The sequence below is a fragment of the Oryctolagus cuniculus genome, chromosome 13, assembly GCF_964237555.1.
Source record: "Oryctolagus cuniculus chromosome 13, mOryCun1.1, whole genome shotgun sequence".
Taxonomy (NCBI): domain Eukaryota; kingdom Metazoa; phylum Chordata; class Mammalia; order Lagomorpha; family Leporidae; genus Oryctolagus; species Oryctolagus cuniculus.
Genome location: NC_091444.1, coordinates 830,224 through 843,001, shown reverse-complemented (window position 1 = coordinate 843,001; position 12,778 = coordinate 830,224). Strand labels below are relative to the sequence as shown.

Here is a 12,778-nt window from a genome sequence, read left to right as displayed (position 1 = left end):
CCTCTCCTCCTCCTCTCCCTCTTCCCCCCTTAGCTCCTCCTCTCCTCACCTCCTCACCTCCTCCTCTTCTCACCTCCTCATCTCCTCTCCTCCTCCTCTCCTCCTCCTCTCCTCTTCCCCCCTTAGCTCCTCCTCTCCTCACCTCCTTACCTCCTCCTCTTCTCACCTCCTCCTCTCCTCACCTCCTCCTCTCCTCCTCCTCTCCTCTTCCCCCCTTAGTTCCTCCTCTCCTCACCTCCTCATCTCCTCACCTCCTGCTCTTCTCACCTCCTCATCTCCTCACCTCCTCCTCTCCTCACCTCCTGCTCTCCTCACCTCCTCATCTCCTCACCTCCTCTCCTCCTCCTCTCCTCAACCTCATCCTCTCCTCTTCCCCCCTTATCTCCTCCTCTCCTCACCTCCTCCTCTCCTCACCTCCTCTTCTCCTCACCTCCTCTCCTCATATCCTCTCTCTTAGTGTGTGGGTGCATTTGGGAATGGGTGTGGGTGCCAGGTGCACTCTGGGTAGGGTGTGGGGTGTGGGTGCCAGGGTGCCCTCTGGGTAGGGTGTGGGTGCCAGGTGCACTCTGGGTAGGGGTGTGGAGTGTGGGTGCCAGGTGCACTCTGGGTAGGGGTGTGGAGTGTGGGTGCCAGGTGCACTCTGGGTAGGGGTGTGGAGTGTGGGTGCCAGGTGCACTCTGGGTAGGGGTGTGGAGTGTGGGTGCCAGGTGCACTCTGGGTAGGGTGTGGGCTGTGGGTGCCAGGTGCACTCTGGGTAGGGTGTGGGCTGTGGGTGCCAGGTGCACTGTGGGTAGGGGTGTGGAGTGTGGGTGCCAGGTGCACTCTGGGTAGGGGTGGACTGGGTGCCAGGTGCACTCTGGGTAGGGGTGTGGAGTGTGGGTGCCAGGTGCACTCTGGGTAGGGGTGGACTGGGTGCCAGGTGCACTCTGGGTAGGGGTGTGGAGTGTGGGTGCCAGGTGCACTCTGGGTAGGGGTGAACTGGGTGCCAGGTGCACTGTGGGTAGGGGTGGACTGGGTGCCAGGTGCACTCTGGGTAGGGGTGGACTGGGTGCCAGGTGCACTCTGGGTAGGGTGTGGGCTGTGGGTGCCAGGTGCACTGTGGGTAGGGGTGTGGAGTGTGGGTGCCAGGTGCACTCTGGGTAGGGGTGGACTGGGTGCCAGGTGCACTCTGGGTAGGGTGTGGGCTGTGGGTGCCAGGTGCACTGTGGGTAGGGGTGTGGAGTGTGGGTGCCAGGTGCACTCTGGGTAGGGGTGGACTGGGTGCCAGGTGCACTCTGGGTAGGGGTGTGGAGTGTGGGTTCCAGGTGCACTGTGGGTAGGGTGTGGGCTGTGGGTGCCAGGCGCAGTCAGGCCTGCTCTCGGATCCAGCATTGGTGAGGGGAATGACTTCTGGGCAGGCAGTGGAGGAGGCGGGAGAGTTAGGAATCCATGTTGGACAGCGGGAGTCCTGGGCGTATCAGTGGTATTCTGGCTCACGTTTATTTGCTGAGATTGGAAGAGTTTTTCATATGGAATTTCGTGAAAATAAAGTAACTGCTAAGCCAGAAGTGAGTGCCAGGTCGGTGGTTTGCGTGTTCGGCGGTTACACGAACGTCTAGATGAAGCCACGAGCTCACCGGCAGGGAAAGGAATGTGTTGAAAAAATCGGCAAAAGTCTCATCCTCCAGCAGAATGATGAGGTTTGTAGACCCGATGAGCTCTGTGTGGGGACAAGGCAAAGCTGGGCTGCTGGCTCCGCCCTGGCCGGCCCACCACCCCTCCCCTGCGCCCACCCCGGCCCACCTGGCCCGCCCATCAGGAGCAGGCTGGTCACCCGGGCCGGGGCCTCTGAAAGGGGCGGAGCTGCTGGCTGTTGCAGCCTGGCTGGTCCTCACACGGCCACACTTCTGCAGTGGGGCCAGTGGGGCCACACCCCAGCCCAGCCTCGCAGGGTCAGCGGCCTGCAGGGGCGTGGCTCTGGGGGCCCTCCTGCGCACCCTGCTTGAAGTACGCAGTCGCTTTTCTGAAGCCGAGGACAGGAGTTTGCAGGATTCCCGTTGGACTTCAGTGTGGGCTGGGGTTGCTGCCTGGGCCGTGGAACAAGCTCACTCCAGTCTGACCAGGACAGCGGATGGAAGGGCTGGGTGCCGCGGGGCAGGGGCAGGGGTCCACAGTACAGGAAGCCAAGCAATGGCTCCGTCACCCTTCCTGGCAATACCAGGTGCCGTCCTGGGCTGGTGGGAACGTCGGGCTTTGTGCCGAGCTGCCACGTGGGACATCCACGGGATGCTTCCGGAACTGTGTTTCAGGGCAGACAGCCCCCCTGGCTCCGGGTGTAGACGCCATTGGCTCTGGGTATGGGCACCATGGGCCGTCTGTCTCCCTGACACGGCCCTCGGCCTTGCTGTGCCCGCGTGCTCACCATGCCCAGGCCTCCCACACGCTGCTGTTCCTGTCCCCAGCTCTGTCACTGGAACCAGCACTCACTCACTACACCAACCAGAAAACCAAGCCTCTGCCTCTGTTTCTCTCTCCCTCTTCTCTCTCTCCCCCGTTCTCGCTCTCCTTCCCCTCCCCCCTCCCTGCCCCTCCACGGAGCCCCCGCTGCGCGCCGCCCGCCCGTCTGCCTCATCCCTGCAGCCCCGCTCTCCCCCGTGCTGCTTGTCCTGAAGCAGTGTCCCTGGCTGCACCCCCGACTGTCCTCCAGTCCGTCCGGTCACTGTGGTCGGAGTCCTCAGGACCTGGTCTCCTAGCGTCCGAGGCTCTGTGTGCTCTGGCTCCCGCACTGCCTACTTCACAAATTCCTGGGCGTCCAGCAAGAACTGGTCGACCAAGGCGCGTGGCGAGCTCAGGATGGTCGAGTCGGCCCGCGGGGCGTGAGTGGTTAACGCAGCTGTGACACTGACGCCCCCGCTGGACCCGGCTCTGAGTCCCCTCCAGAGACGGCCGGCAGCCCCGTGGGCACTCGCCGCTCAGTTGCTCCTGGAGCCCGGCCGGGGCCAGCTCGTCTCTCACGAGACCCTGAGCGTGGGAAGGCTCCCGTGGCTGCGGGCCCCGCTCGGCCGGCCCCTTCCCCTCCGCCCCACACCTCGCTCCTGCTCTGTCTTCACACAGCACTCACTCCACACCAGAACAGCAGGACTGGACCCCCGACCCCACCAGCATCGTCCTGCGGGTCGTCCAGCCCACGGGACCCGAGGCCCCCTCTGACTGGGGACCCCCTCCTCAATGAGGCCGTCCCATCCTGAGGGCAGGGGGCAGCAGGTCAGGAGGAGGGAGCGTGAGGGAAGACACTCACCTGCGTGGCTCATGGTGAGGCCCCCGGCACTGACTGGCCAGGGCCACGGAGCCCCGGCTCACAGAACCCGGCCCTTGTGACCACACAGCCACGCCCCGAGGGTCCAGATTCCGCCACATGGCCCCTCACTTCTGGGCGGCCCCCTGCCAAGGGTAAGTCTGTCCCACGTGGCTCCCGGCCCCTGAACTTCTGGCTCCCCCGCTCCTAGGCGGTGCCCATGGTCCCGTGCCTGGTGCCAGACTCTGGAAATCCGGCCCCAGTCTCCTTGCTCTCTGCCCGAGGCAGCTTCTGCATGGCTTCACACAGCGCCCGCGGGGCCTGTGAATGAGCAAGGCCGCACTCGTGGCGTCACCAGAACCCACGTTGGGCACCAAAAAATAGTTGTTGTGCCCAGATCGTTAGAGACCCCCAGAGAGTCGATCACACCGAAGTGCAAAAGCAAGGTTTATTCGGGAGTACAAGCCGCGACAGGGACCCCATCCAACCAACCGGCGCAGCGGAGGAAGGAGCGAGGCCCCGGTCTTTGTTTGGGAGAGTTTTTTAAAGGAAAAAAAGGCTACATCTGCAGGAAGAGTTACATAAGCACGGGAGCTCTGGGCACAGGGAGTCACAGCGGGGGCTCACGGCACGGGAGCTCTGGGTGCAGGGAGTCACAGCGGGGGCTCACAGCACGGGAGCTCTGGGCACAGGGAGTCACAGGGGGGCTCACGGCACGGGAGCTCTGGGCACAGGAGTCACAGCGGGGGCTCACGGCATGGGAGTTCTGGGCACAGGGAGTCACAGCGGGGGCTCACGGCACGGGAGCTCTGGGCACAGGGAGTCACAGGGGGGCTCACGGCACGGGAGTTCTGGGCACAGGGAGTCACAGGGGGGCTCACGGCACGGGAGTTCTGGGCACAGGGAGTCACAGCGGGGGCTCACGGCATGGGAGTTCTGGGCACAGGGAGTCACAGGGGGGCTCACGGCACGGGAGCTCTGGGCGCAGGGAGTCACAGCGGGGGCTCACGGCACGGGAGCTCTGGGCGCAGGGAGTCACAGCGGGGGCTCACGGCACGGGAGCTCTGGGCACAGGAGTCACAGCGGGGGCTCACGGCACGGGAGCTCTGGGCACAGGAGTCACAGCGGGGGCTCACGGCACGGGAGCTCTGGGCACAGGGAGTCACAGGGGGCGCTCACGGCACGGGAGCTCTGGGCGCAGGGAGTCACAGCGGGGGCTCACGGCACGGGAGTTCTGGGTGCAGGGAGTCTCAGCGGGGGCTCACGGCACGGGAGCTCTGGGCGCAGGGAGTCACAGGGGGGCTCACAGCACGGGAGCTCTGGGCACTTGGGCACAGGGAGTCACAGGGGGGCTCACAGCACGGGAGCTCTGGCGCAGGGAGTCACAGGGGGGCTCACAGCACGGGAGCTCTGGGTGCAGGGAGCCACAGCGGGGGCTCACGGCAGGAAGTTTTGGTCGCAGGGAGTCACAGGGGGGCTCACGGCACGGGAGCTCTGGGCGCAGGGAGTCACAGCGGGGGCTCACGGCAGGAAGTTTTGGTCGCAGGGAGTCACAGCGGGGGCTCACAGCACGGGAGCTCTGGGCGCAGGGAGTTACAGCAGGCGCTCTGGGCACTTGGGCGCAGGGAGTTACTTTGTTTAGCGATCTCTGCTGTGCTGTCCTTGGCCTACCGAGCTAGCTGTCCCTGGTGAGCTTTGATACCTCTGGAACGCCTGAATGCTGCTTTTACAAGGACTCGGGTCTGCCATGGAAATGGAGGCTGCTTTTTATTGTTTTAAAGTGGAGTCACTTTAGTTCTTCACCCACAGCCTGAGAGCCCCGAACGGCATGCTCTGAAGGGCACGTGGCTTCTCATCAGACCCGGATCCTCTCTGCTCATCCCGGGGGAAGCTCTGAGGACAAAGGCCACGCCCTATGCACCTGTCACTTAGCCATCGAGGCTCCCAGGCTGTGGGGAGGGACAGTGTGGCCTGGGGGGGGGGCAGGGAGGTGGGCCTCCCGGGCTGTGAGGGGCAGCGTGGCCTGGGGGGGGGGGCAGGGGGGTGGGCTCCCAGGCTGTGAGGAGGGGCAGTGTGGCCTGTGGGGGGGGGCTCCCAGGCTGTGGGGAGGGGCAGCGTGGCCTGTGGGGGGGGCAGGGAGGTGGGCCTCCCGGGCTGTGAGGGGCAGCGTGGCCTGTGGGGTGGGCTCGCAGGCTGTGAGGAGGGGCAGTATGGCTTGTGGCGGGGGGAGCGGACATGAGCGGCCTGGCTCGTGGGGAAGGTGTCGGGGAGGAGCAGCTGTGACCGTGGAGCTCCCGTCACGCCGCGTGCGTGGTGAGGCCAGGGCCGTGTGAAAGCTGAGGCCAGCGCAGGAGGCTGTCCTGCATGCCTGCAGGCTGAGTGCGCCCCGGGGAGCCGAGGCCACGGCGCCTCTTCCTCCTGCTCTTACCAGTCACCGCGCTCATCTGCCAGCGCGGGCCGCACACTTCCTGAGAGTTCCGGTTGGTTCTAGAATGGCCCTGCCTCTTCGGGAAGGGCTGTCCACACCGAGCCAGGGAGACAGAGCCGCAACCCCTGCTGAAGAAGGCCGCGCTGGGTGCTGGTCCGAGGGCCGCCACCCGCAGGCAGACACGGGCGGCGCTGGTTCTTGAGTTGGACCTGCATGCCCACCTCGGCCCTGGTGTCTGCCGGCTGTGGGCTGTGGTTAGACCAGGCCGGGCACAGCGACCAGGCTGGGCTTCTCCGGAGGCGGGCCCGTCCCGGGAAGATCCTGCAAGAACGCAGCCTGCTGCTCCCTGAGAAGGAGCCTCCAGTGTGCCTCGGGGCTGCCGGTGCCACCGGGGCCTGGCTCTCCCCCGGGAAGCGCGAATCAGGCCCCTGCTCAGGAGCCCTGCACTGGGCCACGGGGTCCCACCCCGCAGACGCCGCCCCAGACGTCTGCGACCCCCCCCCACCCCACAGAGCCTGTCCACACAGTTAAGCAGCTGAGGGCCCAGCCCTCCCGATGTCCACACTGGCAGAGCCGCCGTCTCCGTGACCACACCCACCGGCTGCAGCGTCTGCGGCTGCCCCACTGTGCCCTCCTCCCCTGCCAGGAGCCCCCTCAGGCAGCGGCAGCAGGACCAGGGCCAGCGTCCGTTCTGCGCTGCCACGGTGGGACGCAGCCCCCCTCCCCGTCCCGCCCCAGGCTCACACAAATGGAAAGGGTGGTAGACAGAGGGGCCGGGAGGTTTTGAGGCACACGCACGTCTCTGTCTCATCAACTGAAGCCTGCTCGCTCGTGACCACACATCCAAGTTCCACGGAAACAGGCCCACCTGACGCTCACCAGATGCCTGGACCACGCTCGTTTGCCGTTCCCCCACCCTCTCCTTGGTCTTCCCTCTCTTGGGAACCGAGGACTCCACACCCAGTGGACACTGCCCTCTGCAGGGTCATGGGGAGATGTTGCCCCCTGGTGGACGAGATCAAGACAACACCTTTCTCCCCCAAATTGGCTCTCAATTAGTTTTCCCCCTGGAAATCTGTCTGCGGTTGGTTTCGCTTCCCAGAGTGGCTAAGATTGCATTGCGTGGTTGTATTGGCCGTAAGCTGGGGCCTTGGTGCCCCCAGTAGGTCCCACCCCCCCAACCAGCATTCAACAGGCCCCTTGGTCATGTTATGGTTTTGCCCAGTAAAGTGTTGTGAGACACAGTACTTGCGACAAGAGGCGAGTTCGTTCGTCCTCAGCAGACTTCAAAAGTGCTCACGACAGCACAGGCCTGAGGGCCCGTGTGGGGCTGGGAGCGCTGTCGGTGCTCGGATCTGCAGGGGAGGGCATCTTAATGCCCTGGCGGGCTTTGCTCTCAACCCGCACGCACGCCTCCCTTCTCTTGTTTGGCCAAAGATTTGCCTTGCGATGAGGTCTGATTGTAATAGCAAAAATAAAAATCAACTTTCAGGCCTAAAAATTGCACATGACACAGCTTAACATCCAAAGAGGAGAGCAGAGGGAAACACGGCTGGTTGTGCTTTGTACACGGACAGAGTGCAGGGGCGAGCAGGATGCTCGCGTCCAGCCGGGCCAGAGGAGGATGAGCTGCAGGATTGTGTGGAGGAAACAGATGACACCCGAGACTACAGCTGGGAACACCCAGATAGGCAGAGGCGTGGATGCTGGACTGTGCCCAAGGCTCGGCTCACTTCCATGCCAGGGGCCTCGCCCGCCTCCAGCGGACAGCATTGCTGCTGCCTGCCCCACGTCCCCACCGAGGCAGGGGCGCAGGAGCCGGAGACACGGCACAGGCACCCTGCACGCTGGCCCTGCCTGGGCCCCATCTAAACGCCAGGCAAGCACCTCCCCTCTGCAGGACCCGAGACTGCCCGAGCCCCAGGTGCAGAGGCCACAGCCCTGGGCAGCAGCAACTCGCCTGCCACCATGAACTTGCAACAAAGCACAGGCCAGGACGGCCTGTCACACTGGTAGAAGGTGAAAGGAAGCGAGAGGGTGATGACGGCCCAGGCCCCTCCCGGCTCTGTCCTAATGAGGCGTCTGAGCCAGGCCTGGGCGAGGGAAGCTGGACAGGGCTTGGTGCCCAGTAATTTAGCTCCAGTGCTCCCAGTTCCTCCCATTGACCCTCAGCTGTGGCTAAGCGTCCAGCCACCCCTGGTTTGCGATCACTCCCCAATCGCCCTCCCTGGCCCAGTGTGGGGGAAGAAGCAGGCCACATGGGGTCCAGGTGAGCCGCTGCTCTGTGCGCGGGATGGGGGTGAGTGTCAGGCGGACAGAGCAGGGGGCAGCTGTTTATTCCAACATTCGGGGCGGGGGGCGGTGTGGAGGCGAAGGCGCAGGCCTGGGGGGCTGCAGGGGGAGGGTAAGGCCTGGGGCCGACGCCACTCTGATTCCTTCAGGGTCTTCCCCACGCTGCTCACAGACAGAACCGGGAAGAGCCACAGGGGCCCCCAGTGGGGCACTCGGGGAAGGCAGCTGACCCACCCGGAGCCGCAGGGGCCCTGGGGTGCCAGGCGCTGGCAGAGACGTGGCAGTACCACACCCAAGAGCAGCCGTGGATCCAGAGCATGAGGGCGGCCGCCAAGATCACGTGGCAGCAGAAGGAGGTGGTGACGAAGGCGAGGTCACTCTGGTCGTCGTCCATCCACTTGTAGCCCGAGATGGGCCTGTACAGCATGAAGCCCATCTGTATCAGCCAGGAGCCCGTGACGGTGGACAGGAAGGCCTTCAGCACCCACAGCCGCGGCTCGTCGGGGGCCCACAGCTCTGCGGTAAGCACCAGGGTGAGCAGGAGCATGGTCTGTGTGAGCAGCACGTGGGACCGCAGCTCCACGCCCTCCGTGTCCTGCATGTGTGACAGCATCAGGGGCAGGAAGATGGACATGCTCAGGGCCTGGGCCGCCTGCTCCAGCCCGGCGCACCTGCGCGGCAGCAGGTGCTGGCTGGCCACGTCCACGCAGCCACTCAGGAGGAAGGAGGCGTAGAGGGTGACGTGCTGCCACTGCTTGCGGTACATGAAGCTTCGCTCGTGGTACATCCTGGTCAGCAGCACGAACTGCCTGGGGATGCTGTGCACCTCCTGGGCCACGAGGATGCAGGCACTCAGAATCTTCAGTGAGCCCACACTGCACGCGCGCCGCAGCCCTGCCCATGCCCCCCGGCCCTGGGTGCCACGCTGCGGGTACTGGGCCAGGGAGTCACACAGCAGCGCCCTGGAGACCAGCCGTGCCTGGTGGAGCCCGTACAGGAAGAAGGACAGCCCCGGGTACAGGTGGCCTTCGAAGCCGCCCATGGGTCCCAGGCAGCTCTCACCGGGGGCAAGAGCGAGAAGCTCGGCAGTGGCCGGATGCCCAGGGCCGCGCCAGGCTCCAGGGCGCAGGGGCCTGCACTTATGTCCTCTGCGCGGCCCACGGCAGCCTCATCCCGAGGGAGACGGGCAGGTGGGAGGCTGGCTTCCTTCCTGCCCTTGCTCTGGTTCACTGATGCCCAGCTGACCGTTGACAATGAAGGAGGACATCCCCGCCCGCCGACCCCTCCGCACCGCTTGCCGCTAGAAACCCTGATTTTCCACCTGTGGCAAGGGCTGGTGGCCTTGCTGTTCCATTCCAGGTTCCGCAGGTTTATTCGAAATGAAAAGCAGTGGCAGCTGGCCTAAGCCAAGGCTGCATTTCTGGTGCCAACAGAGCCCCAAGGGCCCTCGCCCCCTCCAGCTACACTCATGTCCAGCCCCTCGGCACCAAGACGAAAGAGGGCATCGACTCGCAGGCTAGGGAACTCGGACCCCCTCGGAGCTTCCTGTTAGCCCGGCCATACGAGCCACATGGGGTTGACAGAGTGAAATGGCACTCGGCCACGGTCATGCGCAGGCCAGCGAGTGCCACCGACTGTCCCACTACCTCGACCTGGCCTGTCCCGGAGCCGCGGCCAGAACTGGATGGCATTCTGAAAGGCAGTCACCAGCAAGTCGTTCTTGTGTGACAAAGCCTGGGGCGGGGTCGTACAACAAACACGACTCCTACTTGAAGGAGGCCACGTCGGAGATGGGGTCCCGCTGGGGCCCCAGCCGGGTGCCTGCCCTGGGGAGTGGGCTTCACGCCATGCCTGGCCAGCATCTGTGTCCCTTATGTGGCATGGGCTACTCGGCCCCAAGCACCCCCGGCGGGGACTGGCTGCTCCCAGCCTGCACCCAGGCTGCGTCCGTTTGGAGGGAATTCTGAGTGGGGCTCGGTGCAGCGTGGCTTGGATTTAAACGAATGACTACTAAGCGCACAGTAAGCCACACCGACAGGAGCGTTGTAAAGTGTCAAGTGCAGAGTGGATCTAGCAAATAATTATTTGTTTCTTCTTGTCCTAACTTATGTGAATGTTTCAGGACATTCAAAACCCATGAACACCACAGAACTCTTTGCTGGACCTCACCCAGTGTGGAACCCAGCGTGCCCGGCCCTGTAGCACAGTGAGAGCAGCCCTCCGGGTCACAGTGAGACCCAGAGACACCATGAAGACCCCCACCCCTGTGGCCGGCATCGGGATGCAGAGGGTTAAGCTGCCACTTGCAACACCGATGTTCGGTCAAGTCCCAGCTGCTCTGCTTCTAATCCAGCTTCCTGCCATTGCGTCAGGGAACGCAGTATAAGGTGCCCCAAGAATTTGGGCTCCTTCCACCCACGTGGGAGACCAGGGTTGATTTCCTGGCCCCTGGTTTTGGCCTGGCCCAGCCCCAGCTGTGGCAGCCATTTGGGGAGTGAGCCACTGGATGGAAAACCTCTAGTCACTACCTGTCTCTCTGTCACTCTACCTTTCTAATAAATAAAAATTTTAAATAAATAACATACTCTCCACCCCGGGAAACCATGCTGGAGGAGAGTCTGCAGGGCCCCTCTCATCTCCGTCTGGCCCAGGAGTGGACACCGCCCAGCTCCGCTCCTGGCTGTTTCCAAGGCTTCCTGTTTAGCAATATCTCTGGGACACGGAGAAGGTGCACAACTTCTGCGATGCAGGATTCTGGTCCCCTGAGCCTGGGGCTCCCCGCCAGGGCAGGCATCTGGCCCTGGTCGTACCGCCCGGGCAGCCCCTGTGCCTGGGGCAGGCTCAGCGGTGACTCGTGGGCAGAGTGCAGATCCCACTCCTGCAGCCACACTGAGCCCGGCCCCGCCCTGTGCCAGCTGCCATTGCACCTGAGAGAAAGGCAGGCCACACCGGTGAGGCCCCAGCGGCTCGCGGTCGGCCGTCTCGGAGAAGTGCGAGCTCAGCTCTCCCGCTCCCGGGAACCTCAGCGTCGGCTTTGCCCTCGCTCGGCCCTCCGCAGCGTGCTGGCCCCTGAAGCCACCTCCAGAAGAGGACAGAGCCACCCGACGTGAGCTCCCTCAGCACCGGCCGCAGCTCCTGTTGGGGTCGCCGTCCCCTAACCGCCCCACTTCCTCCCGCACTCCCCGAAGCCCATTTTCAAGCCCACACCCAGCTGGTCTCCTCCAGGCTTGGGTCCGACCACAGCACCGCCCAGCGGCCAGCAGCAGCTTCCCCTCCTCACCTGGCGCGGAAGGCAAGGCAGAGCCTGCACTGCCCACCCGCCTGCCCGCCCTGGCCTGGCCACCAGTGCCCTTGCTCACCCCGCCTGTACACAGAACGCCAACGTGTGTGTCTGAGAGTGGACAGTGGCTCCCCTGGACACCTCAGGGGCCACCCAGACACAACACTGAAGCTGACTGCGGCCGTCCCCGGAACCCTGGACTGGCCATGCTGTCACCCTGGACGCCATTCCCAGGTACCCGAGTGGCTCATGAGCTCTCCTCAGCTGCCCCCTCGGCACGCACGTGGGCCTTCGTGAGGGCTCAGGTTCCCGCGGGCCGTAGTCCCATGCTCCTCGGCTCCATCCCTTCCTCCAGCCAGGGCTGGTGCCTGGCACTGTGCGTCCTCGTGCACCGCCCTCATTTTTCATTGTTTCTTGCCTGGGTTGAATGACGGTGGCAGGAACCATAATCTTCAGAATACAGCTAATTCCAAAAGGTGGACCGTACACCGTCTGTGTCACTGAACTGCCCAAGGCTGGAGGGACAGGACGCTGACTCGGCACTGCTGGGGGAGACCATGACCTTGAACCACAGTCCCGACATCTGTTAAGCAAACGCTAAGAGCCGCTCCCTGCCCCTCGGGGCTGTGGTGATTGCCTCACGCAAGTGGGGATCAAAGGGGCTGCCGTGCGCAGAGCACCGTGAGAACGTAAGGTTCGAGCTTCACCTCTACCCTCGGTCATTCCCCCGCCACACGACGGCCCGTGGCGTCCTGACCTCGGGCTCGGGGACGAGTCCTGCCACAGGCAGCGCCGTGTCTCAGGGGCTGTGCAGCCGAATTCCCAGCCCGGAACGCGGGGAGACGTGGCCGCAGGCAGACAGCACAGGGTCTGAGGCGGCCCCGCCCCGCCCTGGGAGGGCGCCCGGCTCTTTCCTGCGACCTGCTGGTCCCAGCAGCTGTCGGTGTGGAGGGCCTTCTGGCTCCGGCTCTTCCTGTGCCAGGGCTCCCGGGAGCCGAGGGGGTTAGTTCCCCCCAGGCCTGCGTCCCGGATGAGCGCGACGGTGGTTTTATCTACTGATGTGTACGTGCGAGGCGGTCGCCCTTTTGCACGTGCTGGTAGCAGTGACGTGATTACTGCCGTCAAGTGAGCCAACGCGGCAGTCCCTCCTGCAGTCACCTCCCTCCGAGTGTCTGAACTCTATTCAACAAACGCCCAGCGCAGGCGCAGTCAGTGCTGCCCCCCCCCCCCCCGCCACGGCCCGGCCCAGCGTCGCCGTCACCCCGTCCCCTGTGGCCCAGCGTCGCCGTCACCCCGATCCCTGCGGCCCAGCGTCGCCGTCACCCCGCTTCCCCGGCTACACTGCGTCCAGCGCCCAGGTCCCTCTCGGCCCGTGACAGACTCCAGCCCTCAGACCACACCCGCCCATCCCACCTGTGCGCCTGTGGTGTTCCCACGGTCAAGGGCCAGGGAGGGGACACAGCGGCTGGGCTCCTGCCTGATTCCCACACTGCCTCATCTCACC

At 64.5% G+C, this 12,778-nt stretch overlaps 2 protein-coding genes across 6 annotated transcripts in view; both read right to left on the bottom strand.

Moving 5' to 3' along the window:
* RGSL1 (regulator of G protein signaling like 1) overlaps positions 1 to 3,344 on the bottom strand; it is a 52,755-nt gene extending 49,411 nt beyond the window's left edge. For all 5 annotated transcript variants that reach the window (XM_070056225.1, XM_070056226.1, XM_070056227.1 and 2 more), the window contains exons 1-2: positions 3,278 to 3,344; positions 1,617 to 1,699 (exon numbers count right to left, since the gene is read on the bottom strand). In XM_070056225.1, the coding sequence (XP_069912326.1) occupies positions 1,617 to 1,699; positions 3,278 to 3,290 (96 nt within the window). In that variant the 5' untranslated portion in view covers positions 3,291 to 3,344. The remainder of the gene's footprint in view (positions 1 to 1,616; positions 1,700 to 3,277) is intronic.
* A 3,704-nt stretch (positions 3,345 to 7,048) lies between these two features.
* On the bottom strand, positions 7,049 to 10,498 carry LOC127489470 (transmembrane epididymal protein 1A). The gene has a single exon (XM_051840975.2). It carries the CDS (start codon positions 9,034 to 9,036, stop codon positions 8,161 to 8,163), a length of 876 nt encoding a protein of 291 aa, XP_051696935.1. The 5' UTR covers positions 9,037 to 10,498; the 3' UTR covers positions 7,049 to 8,160.
* Positions 10,499 to 12,778: the final 2,280 nt, after the last annotated feature.

Bases quoted from the DNA above. Each gene is read 5' to 3' on its own strand.
- LOC127489470 (XM_051840975.2), bottom strand. From the start codon at position 9,036: ATGGGCGGCTTCGAAGGCCACCTGTACCCGGGGCTGTCCTTCTTCCTG.